We start from the raw sequence: 19,548 nt of genomic DNA, 5'->3' as shown, positions 1-19,548 counted from the left end.
GTTGTACTAGTAATTATGCACTAGCTTGTGTCCCCTTCATTTTTGGACCACCTGTCCCATGTCAGCACAGCATGGTCTCATTTCACCATTTAAGGCAGGGGTGGGGAACCTTATTTGGGTCAGGAATCACTGACCCACAGGAAATCCAGTGGGAAGCCGCACAAATGAAAAGGAGAAAACAAAACAAAAAAAAAACCCAAACTCTTGTGGATGTGGTCCTTGACTGAAATGAAACCCCACTCAACTCACGCGCCAGCCCCAGAGCCTGGGGGCGGTAGGGCTCCTAGATTTTTTTTTTTTTTTGTCGTTCCCCTCAAGGCTCAGTGAAATGAGGGATTCGTTGTGGGAGGGGGCTGCCAGAAAGCAGGCTTGGGGTATGGAGTCTGAGCAGGAGTGAGCATGAGAGCACACTGGGAGGGCTGGAGGGGGGGAATGCAGGAGCAGTCTAGGGATGTGGGTCTAGGCATTGAGGTGGGCCACTTACCTGGCACACCTCTGTGGGGGTTCACATGGCTTCATGTACCCTGCTGCTCTGGCCATAAATCCAGACAATCACAGCGGGGTGAGGAAAGCCTGTAGGCGGTGCTGCTCCGTGCTGCTGTTCCTGCAGCTGGGGATTAAGAGAGGGAGGGGAAGTGGCAGTGACCCCACATAGGCCTGCTTCTTTCTCTTGCCAGGCAGAACCTGTGTCCTGGATCTGCCTGAGACTCAGGACTCCACACCCCACCCCACCCCACAGTGGGCCAGAGGTCTGAGTCTTGGTGGTTGAATCCACACAAGCTGTGGGTTGGATGTGGGCTGTAGGTTCCCCATTCCTGATTTAAGGGATCCCTATTTTCACATTTCAGTCTTCCAGGGTGATGTCAGGATCCTCAGGTTTGCTGTGAACCAGGCCCCCTACCAATTTTCAGTTCTCCCGTTCGGCCTGTCAGGGGCCCGGTGAGTGTTTAGAGTGCCTGGTGGTAGTAGTGGGCTTCCTGAGAAGATGGGGTGCAAGTCTGTTCACACCTTTATGACTATCTTAGGGATCCAGAGTGAGAAGCAATACGAGCCAGGGACCCAGCATCAGCCTGAGTTTCCTGCACACAACCTTCCTTCAGGGCAAGTGGGAAACTGCAGCTGCCCAGGAACCTCCCATTCCCTTTCACTCTCCCCAGCAGTGATGTCTGTTTGCAGGCTGCTCTCTGCTGGGTTTAGCACCACCTAGTGGCAGCTAGCAGCTCTGCAGCCCATTTCTGGGGGATGGGGTAAGGGATTGGGGGAAGGAAAGTCTGCACAAAAACATCAATTTCTGCACAAATGTCTTCATTGCACAGTGGTGAAGAATTTTCCCAGGCGCAGAAGGTGAGAGGAAGAGCAAAGCTGCTTTGTTGGCTTTATGCCATTGGATCATCTCCATATTTATGTTGTATTCCTCCTGTAACTAGCTGTGCAGCTTTATAGTCAGAATCAGTCAGCAATATAGCACTATGTTTCTGTCCCTTCTCCATGACTTTGAGACTTACAGCTCACAGCAGAAGCACTGGACCAGTCAATCTGAATGTTTTTCGCTATTTTTTCTCTTGAATGAGCAAATCTTTCTAGTCCTATTTTCAGAAGAGGACTTTATATTACTTGTGACCTTCTGTACCCTACAAAGTTCTGTTTTTTGAGATGTTGGAATTATTTTTATGTGCTTTGATCAGTGTAACCCTGCTCTCCATTCTGCAGTTAATCTGAGCTGATAGAGCACTGCTGTTTTGTAATCAACCATTTAACTTTAGGCTCTGTCGTATAAAGCTTAAAAATAAGTGACCGAGAGAAAACATACCCCTGAGGGGGATGATCATGTGGTAGCAGAGACAGAATAGCACTTGTTTTGCTTTGTAATGCAGGTAAATTGCTTTGTGCTTTTTGATTATCTGGAGGCAAATATGTGACATTGAAAGCAATCTGCAATTGTTTGGAATAGTGTTTACTACAACAGGCTAGTTGCATGTAGCATAAGTCTTCTGAGGGTATTTCCTGACATTAGCAGAAAATAGTAATCCTATGTTATTACACTTTCTCTTTTTAAAAATAACACTGGATAGGGTTAAAAATTCCTCCTTCGTTCCAAATTGTGCATCATGGAGTTCAGCCAGGGAAAATTAGTTACGCACAGTACAGCGCATGCTGTGGCTGTCTGCCCACCTGGCTCCCCCAGCTGGGGGAGCGGGGAGACTGACTGGTAAGGTGACGCGGCTTCTCCCCAGCTTCCCCGAGCTGGGGGCTGGAGCCAGCAGGTGGAGCACTTCATTGCCTAGCTGGTTTCCAGGATTCTTTTCCCAGCCCCAGCCAGGTGGCTCCCTGATGAAGCTGACAGGGGTTCTATCCTGCCATCCAATTAGCACAAAATTCAACTTATGTGCAGTTGCCTCAGATGCAACCAGCATGTAAGTCAGGGTTTTACTATAGCCTGTCATAAAACTAACCAGATATCTAGATGAGTTGATGTACCCTCAGAAGATCTTGGCGTATCCACAAAGGTACATGTACCCTGCTTGAGAAATCTGTATAACTCTCTATTTACCCAAGTCAAATATTTATTGGGGCTAAACTTAACAATTTCCAGAACATTCTCATACTAGGTTACTCCTGTTGTGAACCCAAGTATAGGCCAGATAAATTCCTTTGAGCTTCCAAAGACAGGTGGTGATTACCAAAAGGCCAATTAACTTTAAACTGCTTTGTTTTTCTTTGCTTTGGCTGCAAACTTCAGTCAGTCTGTTTGTAACAATTTTAATAAGAATAAAAAAAAAACTTAGGTGCATATTTTTAGACTTAAGAGTTGGAGCAATTACTGGCGTAAGTGGCAAGGTACTCTAATCTCCACACCACTAAAAGGTTTGGTGTACTCTGTCACAGAACAAGCTGTCACGGGGCAATAAGTGTCTGTTCGAATACTTTTTCTTCCCATCTGTAGAGCCCTGCAAATCTGAGCATATGTGCTTCGCATATGCTCATTTTTGCATATACAGATGTGACTACAAATTTTGCATCTGCTCAGGGCTCTTACCCGTCTGTCTGAGACTGGAACATGGACTAGAAGGTGGGTCAGAGTGGCCTTCCCCTTCTTGACAGGGCTAATGGATTCACATTGTCCTTTTCCAGGGATAAATAAACCACCAGGAAAACTGACCTCGGTAAATTCTTGGGAAAGCTTGCCTGGGGGCAGAGGGAAGGGCGGGAAAGAGTGTGCAGAGCAAGCCTGATCTTCAGAGAAGGGAGTAAGCCATATGGAATTGAGTGTGAGAACATGGTGAGGGAAGTATCTTACTTTCACTCTCCTCTTGCAGTGTATGATGGAAATACTGAAATATCTGGGGCCTTCGTTATATAGGCTTCATTTGGTCTCAGGCAGTTGTAGGGAAGATTGTACGAAAGCGTGTGAGTTTTTTGCCTTAAAAATTGTTAGGTATCTCGTTGGCTGTGACCATTGAACAGTGTTAATTTTGTGTTTTTGCTTTGTCTGTTTTCATCTACTTATTGTATATAGTCTTACAATATCTGATCAAAAATTTTGGCAGCTGGGAGATTAGGGACTGTCTCATGTCTCTTCAACATCTAGAATAACATAGCTCTGGCCTGTATGCGCTACAGTAATACAAATAGTAGAATCATAGAAAGGTAGAGCTGGATGGCACCTCCTTGTGCTGAGACAGAACCATATATACCCAGACGGGTGTTTGTCTAACTTGTTCTTAAGACTATCCCTGTTTTACAACCATGTTTCAGTATTCACTTACAGTTTTGTAGCCCCATTTAAAATGGGAATAACTACTAATTTCATAGAAACTTGTAGGTACTTTTTCTGAGGTAAATAACTGTACCTTGGGCTGAGCAAACTCAGATAGATAAATATTGAGGAATATATTAGTCTAGGGTATAATTATTATTGTATTAATAGGAAGTATCTTCAAATTCTTGTACTTGATAATAACTATATCCCAGATAAATAAACCACTCATCATTCAGCTTCTGAGTTTATTCATCCCAAGAAAAGTTTGTAAATGGGAAGCATCTTTGTTTTCTTGTTGCTAACATTAAGGAAAGCACTGATTTCAAATTAACTTCCTTTTGGCTATACTGATGGTAAGGCCAAGGGCTTATCCAGTGCTTCATGAAGGCCATGAGATGATAATTCTGAAGAGGTTTCAGTGATCTTATGTTAAGTCATGAAGATGATGGAAAGATTAGAAGTTGCTTCTGTGGTATAGTAAAATCAAAGTAAAAGCGCACCCAACATAAGCTTGAATCAAACCTTTTAGCTTCTATGGCGGTAGAGTGGCTACCACAGTGTTAGTCATCTTAAAACATTTTTTATAGAAACAAAGTGCCACATCAAACTGCGATGTAGTTCTCAAGTTGGTCTTCATTTTTGATAGTGGCATAGGTTGTTTACCGTTTCTTTACACTTTCTTTAAGACAGAAGGTCTTTTTGAGCTAGCATAGAGCACCATTTTAACAGAAACCTTAGCAAATACCTTTGGGAACTTAAGGAGATTCAAGAAACGGAAAGATTTTTCTGCAGATGTTTTTACTAGATGAATTCTAAATGCCTGCCTTAATGCTCTTGATACCCAGTATTACTCAGCAACATAACCCTGGCAAGGGTGAAGCGATCTGGCTTTCTTGGAGTCGGCCTGGTGCTTGTTACCTAATTGTTTCTGTGGAAATGGAAACGGAACTGGCTTCTAAATAACACTGTATGATAGTTAACATTTCTCCTTTTGCTGACTGTTTTGTAAATGCCAGCCAAGTTTTAGCTCCAGTACTTGATTGAATAGATGGCAAATTGTACTTACTGGGTTACCCAACTGTGATGTAGTGTAGCCATAGGGTGAATTCTGATTGGCGTAGTACCATTGCACAGGCCAGTGATGGATGACTCTTACCTAGAAAATAAAAAAAAAACAACCCAAAAAACCTGTTCTATACAGTGCTGGATTGTGTGTGAACTAAACAAGACATTCAGTGCCAGTCCACCTTGTATTAAGTGGGTCCAGCTACACAGAGGGGCAAGAACCCCAACAGCCAACCTCCATTCATGCTGTTCTATTCCTCCATCCAGCCCTCTCCTCCCCCTCCTTACCCCCACACCATTTTGAGCTGAAACCTTTTGTAAACCAGCATAACTTGAGGGAGACGAACTGGCAGTCAGAAGGAACTGGCTTGCTGATCTCGCTAAAGGAAGTAATTTATTCTGCCAGTTATCCAGAGGGCCCCACTGATCTATCTCTGCACAAGTGCCAGGAGGGATTCCTGGACCTGGTTTTGTGTATATATAGCACAGATTTCTTGCTGAAGACAGGCTATCTCCGTAGGTAGCAAACTGGTGGCGTTCCCTGCCCAGCCTTCAGCACCTTCCAAACTTTCCCAGCTACAGATGCTATTAGGATCAAAATCCTGGAGGATTCCATCCTACTATGCACCAAGAGGGTTTCCCTGTGGCTGAATGCGACAGGGACGGCTTCGTTTCTTACTGCTTTAAACATGGAATAATAAACAGCTCTCTCAAATGCTAATTTTAAATGCCTACTTACTGTATTATCACAAGAAGAGTTGGGGTAAGGAGATGGGATAGCTATATATTTAACATGGTTTTTAACCCATTGTTGCCCTGCTTCTCCCCAGTTGCTGTGATATTTTTTAGAATTAACTTGACCTTGTAAATGAGGCCTTAAAGTTTCTGCCATCTTTGGGAGTCGGTGGGTGTCTGTGTACATGCATGTGTATGCACATGAACGTAGGTCTTTGGCCTGGGTGAAATGAATTGGTCTGTCCAGTTTGCAGTGGCTTGTTGTCCTGCTTATAAATGAGCCCCCAACTGATTGGAGTGGTGGTGTAGCTATGTTGGTTCAAGGATATTAGAGGGGCAAGGTGGGTGAGGTAATATTGCTTATTGGTTAAACTTCTGTTGGGGAAAGAGATGAGTTTTCCAGGTGATCTGCTCCATTAATATGCATTCACTACTTGTGCTACATTCTGCCTTGTATTTAGCTGTGACACGGGGTACCTTTCCTCAACCTGAAGATGAGCTTTTAGTATTTGAGAATCTTGTACTTCTCCAACAGAAGTTAGTTCAATAAGAGACTTTTTTGCCCACCTTGTCTCTCTTAATACCTGCAGACCAACATGGCTATGCTACTGCTGCGGCTACACGACCCTTATTGGTGGTCTCAGCAGACTCCCTAAGAATTAAATGATCCATGAAGAGAACTCATCCAAATCAGGAGTTAGTCACTTAGTGGCAGATCTTTGTACTGCTTGTGATATTCGTGTTCTGTGGGTAATTAAAACAATTGATTGTCCAAGCTTGTCCATTCAGCACCCTTAACAAGTAATTCATTCACTTTCCAAAGACCTTTGGCGACATTGCACTTACATGCTGTAATTACAACTTTTCTAATCACTGTACATCGGTACGCAGCTAAGTGGGGCTTTACCACAAACATATTTCAGGCTTATGCTGGAAGCTATAGTGTTGCTCTTTTGAGGATATTCCGTAGAATTTGGTGGTATACTATTGTCATAGAAATTATTTTTGTCACTGATACAGCACAGTACAACAGCTTCTAAATAAATGATGTGAATCTCACTCAGCTGTAAAATTGGCTTAACATCATGCAGAATACTAATTAATGTTAACATATTAGTGCTCTGACATATACATATTGAAGTTCTTAGACTAAGGCAGTTTGGAATCTTATCAGTAATCGTGGGCTCAGCACCTGTTGGCGTCTGATGCCTCTCTCACTATTCCTTTCCATCTTTCCCTGCCCAGTGCAGAGTGGCTTAGTTTCTGTAGACGAGCTCCGCACCAATTTACTACATCATCTACCCATTCTCTGTGGGGTCTGTCTCACCTGTTCAAACCATCCATTATGCCGAATACTGGGGTAATGATTTTTCGTTTGTTGTTCATTCTGCAAATACGCCCAAAGAGTTGTAGCTTCCATTTTATAACCTTCTGCAGCAGGTTCTCTTTCGTCTGTGTCTTCCTATATAATTCCTCGTTGGTAACCACCTGCATCCACCTTATTCTCAGAATCTTTCTTTTACAACTCCTTTCAAACGCTGATATTCTTCTCTTTGAATCTTTCGTTATCACCCATGTATCACATCCATACAACATGCTGCTGCTGAATACACACATTTTCAAGATGCTCAGCTTCGTTCCTAAGCTAATCACTTTGTTTTTCCAGATCTCATCCATCGTCTTCAAACTTGTTCTTGCTTTCTCTATTCTAGTAGCTATTTCCTTCTTACCGTCTAGTTCATACGTTATGTTGCTCCCCAGATATGTAAACTTCTCTACTTTTTCTAATTCAGTACCATGTATACTGATCCAGTCATGCTAACTCTTGCATTACTGATACAAGTATGTCATCTCAAGAACCTTGGAAGCATGAAATTGGGAGTGAGCTCAGGGAGTTTAGCGCTGGGCCACTCTAGCCACTTCAGCTGCTACCACTTTCAGGACTTCCCAGAAGGGCAAGAGGAGCTGCTCCTGAGGATGTTGTGAAGGATAAAGAAACTCTGAGGGCCCTTAACACATCTCCTCACCCAGCCAAACCCACTTCGTAATGTTGTGTAGTGCATGTGTGGGAAATAATCTGTAGTGTCTTTGCTTAATAAGTAGTACTTACCGTTGCTTCATTTTTTTGCAGGGATGTGAAAGCAGGGAATATTCTTCTTGGAGAAGATGGCTCAGTACAAATTGCAGGTAACTTCCTTATCAACTTGGAGTGAAGACGAAATGTGGGTTTGTCAATGTTCCCTCTAATCTTTTCCATCCATGCATGGAATACATATTTTATGTGCACTGAGGCACGTGGGAATGTGAACCACCAGTAGAAACAAAACTTAGCTGCAGGTGCTCTGCTCATCAGCTGGTTGGCATTTGAATCCCTGCTGAGTTTCTGTACAAGTGCAAGTTTTGAAGGTGAAGTACTTTCTGGTATTCACAGGGAACGCGGGTGGTAATGCATTGCTTGGTATTTGGCTAGCAGTGGTAAGTAGAAACCCAGTTAAAAATTCCGGGCTGACAGCTGTACCACTCGGGGAAGGCAAGAGAAAGGTGCCACAGAGAAGCTTCTAGCTGTGCTTAACTTGCTACGGCTGGGGGGAAGACAGGAGAAGGAGCTTTCAGCAGGCCTAGCTTCTCACAGCTACGAGCAGCTAGGCAAGCTAAAAGCTTTCCCCCGCTGTCCTCCAGCGTTAAAGCAGGTTACGCGCAACTTGAAGCCATGGGTTTCAAGGATTTATTGTACAACATTTAGACATAAGGCTTCTGTATAGACCCCAGGATATATTTACTTTCCCTTAAATCCTCCCAGAGTTCTTAATGCCTGTGATGAATTCCTTCATTAAGTATTACAATAGTATGTGTCAACTGATAGCAGGTATTGTGTGACTTCCCAAATTTCTCATTTGGGCAAGCTCTTTATAAATAAAAACCTATACTGTCCTTCAGCAGTAGTCTGGGACTGAGATTCTCCAACTGTGGATCATAACTCTGTTTTAATGGGGTTGCCAGGACAGCTCTTACTTTCTGGGGCTCAGGGCTGAAGCCCAAGGCAAAGCCTCCCCATTCATGGTCAGAGCCTGAGGGCTTCTGTCCATGGTGGTGGGACATAGGTTACAGGCCCCTTGCTTGGGACTGAAGCTGGGCTTCAGCTTTGACTCCCATTTCCTGGGATAGTCAAGCTTGAGTATGCTCAGGCTTTGGCTCCCCCAGTCCTGGGTAGAGAAGTAATTCTTATCAGAAGGGGGTCATGGTACAATGAAGTTTGAGAACCCCTGGTCTAGGATGTAGTATCGCTAAGGGCAATACTATTAATGAAGTTATTACAGTAGGGGAACGAGCTGTTATTTCTGTTCTTTAAAGACTGCAAGTTACAGGGGTCTGCCATCTATCTATTTGAAACCTGCATGGGACCCCTGGTGCAATGGAAGGTGAAACACCCCCTCCCCAAGCTGCTCTGTCAGTCTGACGTGGTGGAAAATTTCCTTTCGACCCTACCCAGGCCCAGGTGTGGAGCAGAATGATTCTCCCTCCCTCCCTTTTATCGCAGCATTGTGGTGTACCACAACCAGTGCATTAAATAATCCAATAATCATACAGTCACTTTGATCTTGAACAAACTTACAGAGAAAAAAAGATCCATGATGGCTATATCTACACTACAAAAATAACTTCAAAGTTGCTTACTTCAGACTAACAGACTTTAAAGTTGAGCATCTACACACACCCTGCTTTGAAGTAGGGCACTGCTCCATTCCCGGGAATGGAGCAAGAACTTCAAACTAAGGAGCCTACCTTTGAAGTTAGGGCAAATGTGTGTAGACTCTCTGCTGGCTACTTTGAAGTTGTGCCTAGCTTCGAAGTTAGTTCCTAGTGTAGACGCACCCCATATGTATTATATAGACGTGGGTGGAATAGTATCTTTCATTGGACCACTTTCTGTGCATGAGATACACAAGCTTACATAGAGCCCATTTCAGATCTGCCAAACAGACTCCATGTCACTGCTAAATACAAGGTGAAAGATATTATTTAGCATAAGTACAGGTTGAATCTCAAATCTGATACCCTTAGGACCTGACTGATGCTGAACTGCAGGAGGTCAATATTGTCTAGCAGTATTATCAACACCTCCACCACTTACTGGGCTCTTGGAAGACATTTGGGGTAAATTTGAACTAAATAACAGCACACAACTCTGAGAGCCAGGACTGAGGTTGTGAACAAACTTTATAGCTACGTCTACACGTGAAGCCTACATTGAAGTAGCCTATTTCGATGTGGAGACATCGAAATAGGCTATTTCGATGAATAACGTCTACACGTCCTCCAGGGCTGGCAACGTCGATGTTGAACATCGACATTACGCAGCACCACATCGAAATAGTTGCAGCGAGGGAACGTCTACATGCCAAAGTAGCACACATCGAAATAGGGGTGCCAGGCACAGCTGCAGACAGGGTCACAGGGCGGGCTAGTGCTTCCAGGGCAACAGCTAGCCGCTCCCTTAAAGGGCCCCTCCCAGACACACTCAGCCTGCACAGCACGCGGTCTGCAGAGCCATAGGCACGCAGACCTCGGGCGACGCAGTCATGGACCCCCAGCAGCAGCAGCAGCAGCCAGAGGTGTCCACCCAGCCGCCCCTGCAGGAGCAGGGCTCGCCCTGCTCCATGCCATGCAGGAGGCAGCTGAGCACCTGCTTGCCACACAGGAGGAGGAGCGGCCCGCAGGGGAGGAGGACTCAACCCCCAACCCTGCAGCACCCCGACCCCCCCACCCCGTCTCACACGCCGGCGGCTGTGGAGCTACCCCACCAGCACCGACTGGTGGGAGCGGCTGGTGCTTGGGGAGTGGGACGACGACCGCTGGCTCAGGAACTTCAGAATGAGCCGGCAGACATTTATGGAGCTATGCCAGTGGCTCACCCCCACACTCAGGCACCAGGACACCGCCATGCAGCGTGCCCTCCCAGTGAAGAAACGGGTCGGCATCGCTGTCTGGAAGCTGGCCGCTCCAGACAGCTACCGATCCGTGGGACAGCAGCTTGGCGTCGGCAAGGCCTCATGGAGGTAAGAGGACCCGCGGGGGGAGGCAGCCCTGGCAGGGCAGGGGAGGGGAGGGCAGGGGGGCCCTGGGAGGGGAGGGCCACGCACACCCTGCTCGCCCCTCATTGGTGCTCTCCCATGTGCTGCCCCTGCAGGTCGTGCGCGCCATCAACGCCATGCTCTTCCACAGGCTCATGAGGCTGGGGGACCCAGATGCCACCATCGTGGGCTTTGCCACCCTGGGCTTCCCCAATTGCTTCGGGGCTCTGGATGGGACTCTCATCCCCATCTGCGCCCCGGTGCACAGTGGAGGATGCTACATAAACCGGAAGGGCTACCACTCAGTGGTCCTCCAGGCCTTGGTGGACAGCCGGGGCCGTTTCCAGGACATTTATGTGGGCTGGCCTGGCAGCACCCACGACGCCCGGGTTTTCCGGAACTTGGGCCTGTGCCGCCGGCTGGAGGCGGGGACCTACATCCCCCAGTGGGAGATCCCTGTGGGGGACACCACCATGCCCCTCTGCATCATCGCAGATGGCATACCCCCTCCGGCCCTGGCTTATGCACCCGTACACGGACCATCTCTCTGCCAGCCAGGAGCGCTTCAACCTGCGCCTGAACCACGCACGCCAGGTGGTGGAGCGCTCATTTGGCCGCCTCAAAGGGCGCTGGAGATGTCTCCTTACCCGCCTGGATGCGGGCCCCACCAACATCCTCCAGATTGTGGGTGCGTGCAGCGCCCTACACAATCTGGTGGAGAGCAAGGGGAAGGCCTTCTTTCAGGGCTGGGCTGTGGAGGCCGACAGGACCGATGTGCAGCCACCCGCTGCCCCCAGTCGCCAGGTGGACCCCGAAGGGACCCGGGTCCGGGAGGCCCTGCGGGCCCACTTCGATGAGGCCATGGGGTGAACGCTGGTAGGCCCCCCCACTGCCCCCCCCCATCCTCCACAACACTCCCTGCCCCTACGCCCACACCACAGAGCACCCAACAGCACCCCCCCCCCCAACTTTTCCTGGACAAATAAAAGCAGACACTTGTTTGTGAAATCAAACTTGTTTACTTTGAACTCTGTTCTAACTAAAACTAACTATATACAGGGACTTCTAACTAACTTAAATATGAAAAGTGTATGTATATATTAACAAAAAAAAACCAGGGATAACAAGGAAGGGGAGAACTATTTACATGGGGGGGAAGGATCAGACTGGGCAAACGGGGGGCACAAATAAATAAATACAAACTATATACAATGCAAAGAACAAAACAGTGGAGGGAATATATACAAGGGGTGGGGCACGTCCTGGGCCCCATGCCCCTATAGTCCAGCACTGGGGGTGGGCGGCTGGGAGCCCCGCCTTGGCCGCAGCCCTGGCTGGGGGCCGGGCGGACCAGCAGATACGGCCGGCGAGTGTCAGCTGGCCCCAGGTCTCCCTCGGCGGAATGGCCCTGGGTGGCAGGGTGATGGCGGATGGCGTGGCAACGACAGGACCAGTGGGTGGCGCGGCGGGTGGAGCAGTCAGGGCGGGCACAGCGGCGGCCGGCGCGACATGGGGGGCCAGGTAGTCAGCTATGCGGTTAACGGTCTCCATGTAGGCCCCCCCATGCCTCTTGGCGCCAGGCCAGCGCCCGCTCCTGGAGGTGGAGGCGGCGTCGCTCCACCCACAGCCGCTGCTCGGCGACCTCCACCTGCCGGCGGTGGAGGGCCAGCAGCTGGGGGTCCATCGCCGTCGGGTGGTGGTGCTGGGTCTGCCGTCTTGCCCGCTGTGGGGCCGGTTGGTCCTCCACCGAGGGGCTGGCCTGGAGCGATGGCCCCAGAGGGGATTCCGGGACCACTGAAGCCTCGCTGGCACTCTCCAGTCCTTCTGATGGTGCAGCTGCGGAACGCAGGAGTGGGGGAAGAAGAGTGGAGACAGTCATTAGTGTGGGCCCCGAGCCGTGGCCCTTGTCCCCCCACCCCCACCCCTGTGCTGCAGGTTCCCCATCCCTGTCCCTGGGAGATGCTGCTGTGATGGGGTTCAAGGGTCCCCCTGCACTGCACCCCGTGCCCCGGCGGGAGTGACTCTCACTTGACTCAGCAGGGTCTGACAGGAGAGGTTTCTTAGGCAACAGATGCCCATTTTCTCCCAGAAGTGACAGTACAGCAGTCAGAGACAGTCCTTCCAACCCGTCCTGGGGAGAAGACCCCGAGGGGTGCCCCTCTGGGGTGTAGCTTTCCCCCTCCTCAGGCTGGCTGCCTTCCAGCTCTCCCTTCCCCTAGCCTCTAACTGCGGCCCCCAATTCAAACCCAGCTCGGCTCCTCCCTCCTCTTTGTTCAGGGCAGAGGTGTAACCTGCCAGTTGTATCCCCAGGATCATCCTTAGCCACTGGGAGCTATTCAGCTTGTTGCTCATATCTAGCCTGAGACTCGCATTTGCACTCCCCCCACTCCATCACATGCTGCTGCTGCTGCTGCTGCTGCTGCTGGGTGTCCCTCCCCCTCCTCCCGGGGGACCCTAGAGGTTCCGCTCCCCCCAGCCCCGGGGATGGGGCATGGCACTGTCGTGCTGGGGGGGGGGCAGGGGCTGATGCACTCCTGTGAGGGACATGGCACCGCTGTCCTTGGGGCCATGGCCATCTGGGCATGTGGAGGGCCCTGGCCACATATCTATTACCCCCGCCCCTCAACGCTGGGGGTGTACACCGGGGGGGTACATACCTGTAGGTCCACTCCCACGGTCGGGGGACACCCGGCTGCTGGTCCTCGATGGCAGGAGGATGTGCAGGCAGGTGTCGGTGGAGGAAGAGTCCCCCTCCTCCTCCTCCTGCTGCGGTGCCCCGGGGGTGGGCTCCAGGGGGGGCCCCCGGGGTGCGGGGCTTACCTGCGGGGCGGGCTCCGGGGCCTGCTGGGGCTCCTCAGCCGAGGTATCAAGAGTGGCTGGAGGGGAGGAGGTGTGCCGGGGGCCAAGGATGTCCCTGAGCTCCCTGTAAAAGGGGCAAGTGATGGGGGCGGCCCCAGATCGGCCGGCCGCATCCCGGGCCCGGGCATAACCCTGCCGCAGCTCCTTGACTTTACTCCGGACATGGTCTGGAGTGCGGGCAGGGTGACCCCGGGCGGCCAGGTCCTCAGCCAGCTGAGCGAACGCATCCGCATTCCGCCTCTTGCTCCCCATTACCTGGAGCACCACCTCCTCGCTCCAGAGCCCCAGCAGGTCCCGAAGCTTGGCCTCCGTCCAGGAGGGGCCCCGCTGCCGCTTGCCGCCCTGGCTGCCAGCCTGCGAGCCCTGGCTGCCCTGGCTCCCCTTGGGGGGGGTCTTCTGGGGGGGCTGTCTGTGCTGGCTGAGGAACGTGCAGGCTGGCCGCATGTCTGGTCTGCCACCCGCACGTTCTCTCAGCTTCCTGCACAGGAAGGGAGGGGGCGGGGACCTTTAAGGGGCTGCTCCACGCGGCCACCATTGAGCTGAGGGGCTGTAGAGAGCGTCTCTCAACCCCTCAGCTGATGGCCGCCATGGAGGACCCCGCAATTTCAATGTTGTGGGACGCGCAACGACTACACGGTCCCTACTTCGACGTTGAATGTCGAAGTAGGGCGCTATTCCCATCTCCTCATGGGGTTAGCGGCTTCGACGTCTTGCCACCTAACGTCGATGTTAACATCGAAATAGCGCCCAACACATGTAGCTGTGACGGGCGCTATTTCGAAGTTAGTGCCACTACTTCAAAGTAGCATGCACATGTAGACACGACTTATGGGACCAAGGGAAACTTGGACACACCCCTGATTAGTGGACATCCAGCTGACTGACATCATGCTGAACCACAGATGTTGCTGGACCAGAAAGTGCTAGACTAGAGATGTTCAACCTGTAGTTAATGTGTATTTCAAGGTGAAGTAACAAATCAGAGAGAGGCAAGGGGTGGGCATGATAGAATAGCTTGGAGAGGTTATAGATTGTTGTAATAAATCCAGTGCCTCTGTGTGGTCCATGATTTTTAGTGCCTAGCAAAGTTATGAGTTTAAGTTCCTAGGTTCATCTATTGGAAATATTGTGGCGGTTTCTTTTGAGGACAAGGGTTGAGTGGTCAGATACAGTGGCCACTTCATTAAAAATGATCATCTACCAGTGATATTGTGTTTGGGTTTTTTTTTTGTTGTTGGAACACTGGTACTTGAAATTACATTTCCTTTACCCTTTATGGAAGTAAGATAATGCATTATTTGAAATACATGCTTGTTTCATTTACTGAAATTGCAGCCTGTTGCTAGAGATTAAATTGCTCTTATTTTTAGAACAATAGAAGTTTCCTAAAAGACAGGTAATGTGGTACTACAAGAAGTCAGCTTAGTTTGTCTCGAGTGGAAACTAGGATGGTTTCTGTGTAAATTCCGAGGCTTCAGCTAAATGCACCAAATTATAGCAAATACAGTTTTGGAACCTTGCCAGATTTACCAGTTAAGCAGGAATGAAACTACAGGTTTCACCTCCCTGGTCTGGTACCCTTGGGACCTGACCTGTGCCTAACAAGGAATTTGACGCACCAAGGGAGGTCCCCTGCCTCCAGCTCTGATTCTGCACACACTGGGCACCCTCTCTGCCCCCTTCCCCTTCCAGGCACAGCAACTACCTTACCACTGGCTGTAGCTGAGCTGTCACATCTCCAGGCCCTGGTCAGGCTGGCTCTGGCTTGAGGACAGGGTGGTGGCAGTGGGTTGTAAGGTAGACATGATCAGCCAATGAGATGATAGTCTCAAGGGGATCTCTGTGACCCAACCTGTCATACATACTTCCCTTGGTAGCATAGTATCAGACTAAGATCTTGGGCTTCCCAGCTGCATGAACAGCTATAGTCCACGTGACACATTCTAATCCTTTATTTAAACATCTGACTCTCTCCCCCTCATTCTGGTGGAGAATCTTCCTAATCAACAGAGCACTAACCAGTGCAGTGCTGTCATCCTGAGGCTGCAGACAATTTACATAACGGGTCTAAGTGATAGCTCTCAAATTGCTCAAGGCTCAAACAGCGGCTAACCCTAAACAAAGGATGTATTTCAGGAAGCCTAAACTGCTATGAGATTCATGGCTTGAGTACAAATAGAGTTAAGTTGAAATTATGGAGAAGTTTTTATATCGGAAGTAAAGTGTTAGAATGCAGGTGACTTTGGAACTAAAGTGAGTGACTTCCGTCAGTGAGATGGGAATTATATGTGAGCTCCCTGCCTGCCCTATTCTTTTCTTATTGGGATATTTACACTGTTAGGCTTTCTGGTTAATCAACATCAAACAATGGAGGAGGAAAAAGATAAAAGATTTGGAGGGCAGGGAGGAAGAAGAAAGGCAGAAGCCTTTTGTTCTAAAGGTTCTGAATGTTTCTAGAGGAGGCAGTAACTCAACTGAACTCCTATCGTTTGTCACTACATAAAGACCGTCTTTTCCTTCATCTCCATGTAATCCTCCCATTGACATCAGTGGGACGTCTGCTGTGGATTGAGGGTATATATGGTCCTTAATTCATACCCTGGCCCAAACACTATAATTAAAAATTCTGTCTTGGTGCACTTCTGTCTCTGAAGTACACTTCACACCTCTTTGATGGAGTTGAATAGTATTGATGGTTATAAGCATTTGTTGAAAGACTAACTTGCCATGTGAAATGTGACCTTGGCTGCATAGCTGAGATTCTCTCCCTTCCCCCCACAATGTTGAGGATGTTTTCTTTACTGTGGGCTTGTTTGATATTTCAGACTTTGGTGTAAGTGCGTTTTTAGCAACTGGTGGTGATATTACCAGAAATAAAGTGAGAAAAACCTTTGTGGGCACCCCTTGCTGGATGGCGCCAGAAGTCATGGAACAGGTAACTCTTTAATTGCTAGTATCCTGTTAGAAAATTGTACATGGCAAGTGAGCTAAGTCATTGTTTATGAAAGCTTTGGCCACTGTGGTGGCTTGGCTCTTATGCCACTCCATAGTGGCTCAGCGCTCGTGTTGCTCAACGTAGTATGGGGTATTTTCTCTAAAATTTCAGGCAGCTTTGAGCACTCTCAATTTCAGGCCCTTTTTCTCTCTGATAGGCTTTTTTCTTTAGCACACTCTGTCATCCCCGCTAGTCTCTGATAAAAGTCTATGCAAGAGCCAGGATTGTTTCTTAAACTCCGATAATGATTGCTGCTTGTTTCAGAACTGCTACTTGATCCATTAAAATGACAGATATTGGGGTTAAAGGAGGTCAAGAGAATATTTTCTTCCTGAACATGCAGTGCTAACGACTGCCAACAAGGCAAAACAAATCTAAACGTCAGTAACTGCTGTGAAGGAAAATTGGGGGAGATGAGACTGGAGGGATGATTCACTACCCTGCTGAATTTTCTACATCCAGCTGAATTCCTACTCCGCATTTGCATCCCTTGAAAAGGAATGGCTGCTTCTAGAAAGTTGGCTTCTTTCTCCTTCTTCAAACTACCTATCAGCCAATCAACAGGGAGTGGAAGTGAGGGCTGCTCTTTTTGCCGTATGTAACTGAAGTCACAAGTTACAGAGCAGCAGGGAGGCTGTAGTTACATCTTATTGGACTTCTCCAGGCTGTGCCCAAAATGTCTGTGATTGAGAAAGAGAGAGAGGGGATTAGGTCAGTGAAAATCCAATGGATCAAAGAACAGTGTTAAGAAAGGGAAAAACTGAAAGGATTTCATGGTAATAAAGGTCTTTACCAGGCAGGGAATTTAACTAAAAAGAAAAGACTTAATGATAAATATATCACATATTTGCTTTTGAGACCAATGTTCTGGGGACTTAAGGGTTCATAAAAGCTGGGAGTGTGGAGTTTATTGCAAGAAATTATTTTAAGACTCTTTGTACGATCACATTCTTTTCCAGCAGGTGTCACTGTGAGCCAATTGTATCTTTATCTACCTTTTTCTCCTTATCTGTAAAAGATTTTTGACCCAGCTCCATTACCTTATCGTTGGCATAATCTTCCCTATATCACCATTATCATTCTAAATGCCATGCACATTTTGACAAGAAAACAAATTGGTGAGGTACATTTCATTGATCTAAATCCATAAAATATAAACAAGTTAAGGTTATTGTTGTGTTCTGGATCAAAAATTCAGGTGACAAGCTGTTTTCCCTTTGGATATGCATTAGCTGTACTAGTTATTAGATAGTTGAAATTTTCCCTCTGGCTTTAAGTTACAAACAGGATTTTGTAGTGTAGTCAGAAGCTATAAATAGCGTTGTTTAAATGTATTGGAAAAGTTAGATTTCTTTGTGCACTTACCACAATACTAACAATTTGCTTCCCTGTTTTTTGTCGCTTTGATTTTAATTAAAATTTATTCTCTAGCATTATTGAGCTACATAGTGTGATACAGCTTAGTTGCTTTGAACTTTTACAGAGATTTTTTTCCACTACTAATATTATCATATGAGTACAAAGAAACCAAGTTTATGCAGTAAAAGGCGATCACTACTAGCAGTTTCCGTCACTAAAATTCCATCAAACTGGAGTACCACAGGGAGGCGAAAGCTGACAAAAACCAAACATAGTCTACAGAACTTAAGGAGTTTGTAGAAAATAAACAAACAAATATAGTAAACTTATCAAATGTAATTTAACATTATGAACATAAGTGAAGATGAACCATAAATTGAAATGTGGATGTGATCTTCAAAATGCAACAGTTAAGTCTAGTTAGTGACACCTGCTGGAAGAGAATGTGGTGGTACAAAGTCTCAGAATAATTTCTTGCAATAAACTCCACACGAAACTTTTGGCTTCATCAGAATTGACGTCTTCTCCTAAAATAACTTAGACTAACGCAATACTACTATTAATTTGGCACTGACTCGGCTCTTGCAGTGTTCTTCCGTTTTGCAGGAGAGCAGAAAAAAAATTAACTATTTCTTTTTAGCAAAATGCTTGTGGTTCTCATTGATGTTACTTTGCCATTTCAGATACCAAAACACTAGGTCATGTTATGATGAAAAATGCCTACCTACATATGAATTTCTTTCTTTACAGAGTGGAGGTTAAAGTGTTACATGGCTTTGTGAACAAACCTGCACGTATAATGTGGAAATGACTAATGCAAAAGACAATTTAATGGAAAGCAAATATTCAAATGTCAGCAGTGGCTTCCGTAAGCAGGAATGAGGAATTAGTCAGTGACCTGGCTCAATTCAAGGGGGGCGTGCACTTCCCAGTGCATAGAGTAGAATGTTAACCTGTTTCTGAACTGTCTGTGATTGCAGTTAGGTTAATGAAGTAACTAGTTAGAAATTTGGCTATTGGGGGCTGTCGCTGTCAGTGCCACTCCCCCCGCCACTATGGCTGTTTGTCATGCCCAAGTAGTCTGAGTTTCTGTATTAGAATGGGCAACTAAGATTAATGGCAGATGTTTTTCAAAGTCCTTGAGGTTAAAGAAATGACACTATCATTTGGCAAGCTCCATTCAAAGCTTGCAGGTGGAGGTGTTTGTTGGGATAACGAAAAAGATGTGGAGAAATATCTTGTTGCTTTTCAGGTCAGAGGTTATGACTTCAAGGCAGACATCTGGAGTTTTGGAATCACTGCAATAGAGCTGGCTACAGGGGCAGCTCCTTACCACAAATATCCACCAATGAAAGTGAGTAGTAAATTTCAAACACGTGCAGTGACAAGAAAGTATTAAGCAGCATTTCCTGTGGTGGTTTGAAAGAGCATAGTTAGCCCAATATTTTTTCTTGTTTGTATTTGTGCTTAAAATATAGGATAGCACCATTCAAATCTGTGCCCTTCTCTGTACAGACCATTATTCATTAGTACAATAAAACCTTGGTTTAACAGACTAATGGGTGGAAAAAGGTGTCAGTCAGTGCTGAAAATCCACCTGTCTGCCCTCACACATGCCTCACCCCTGGTGGGACAAGCTCGTGGGGGCTTCAGCAGCAGCGCCAGAGTCTCTGATGAGTTGCTGATGTTTATGGGGCGGGCCG

General features: G+C 47.4%; 1 protein-coding gene across 3 annotated transcripts in view; it reads left to right on the top strand.

The window, feature by feature from the left end:
- OXSR1 (oxidative stress responsive kinase 1) overlaps nucleotides 1-19,548 on the top strand; it is a 107,006-nt gene that overhangs the window by 57,874 nt on the left and 29,584 nt on the right. For all 3 annotated transcript variants that reach the window (XM_074985148.1, XM_074985147.1, XM_074985149.1), the window contains exons 5-7: nucleotides 7,692-7,747; nucleotides 16,317-16,426; nucleotides 19,098-19,199. In XM_074985148.1, the coding sequence (XP_074841249.1) occupies nucleotides 7,692-7,747; nucleotides 16,317-16,426; nucleotides 19,098-19,199 (268 nt within the window). The remainder of the gene's footprint in view (nucleotides 1-7,691; nucleotides 7,748-16,316; nucleotides 16,427-19,097; nucleotides 19,200-19,548) is intronic.

Source organism: Carettochelys insculpta, chromosome 2 (genome assembly GCF_033958435.1).
Source record: "Carettochelys insculpta isolate YL-2023 chromosome 2, ASM3395843v1, whole genome shotgun sequence".
NCBI classification, from domain to species: domain Eukaryota; kingdom Metazoa; phylum Chordata; order Testudines; family Carettochelyidae; genus Carettochelys; species Carettochelys insculpta.
The sequence above is the reverse complement of the archived record's forward strand: the minus strand, read 5'-3'. Positions and strand labels throughout refer to the sequence as shown.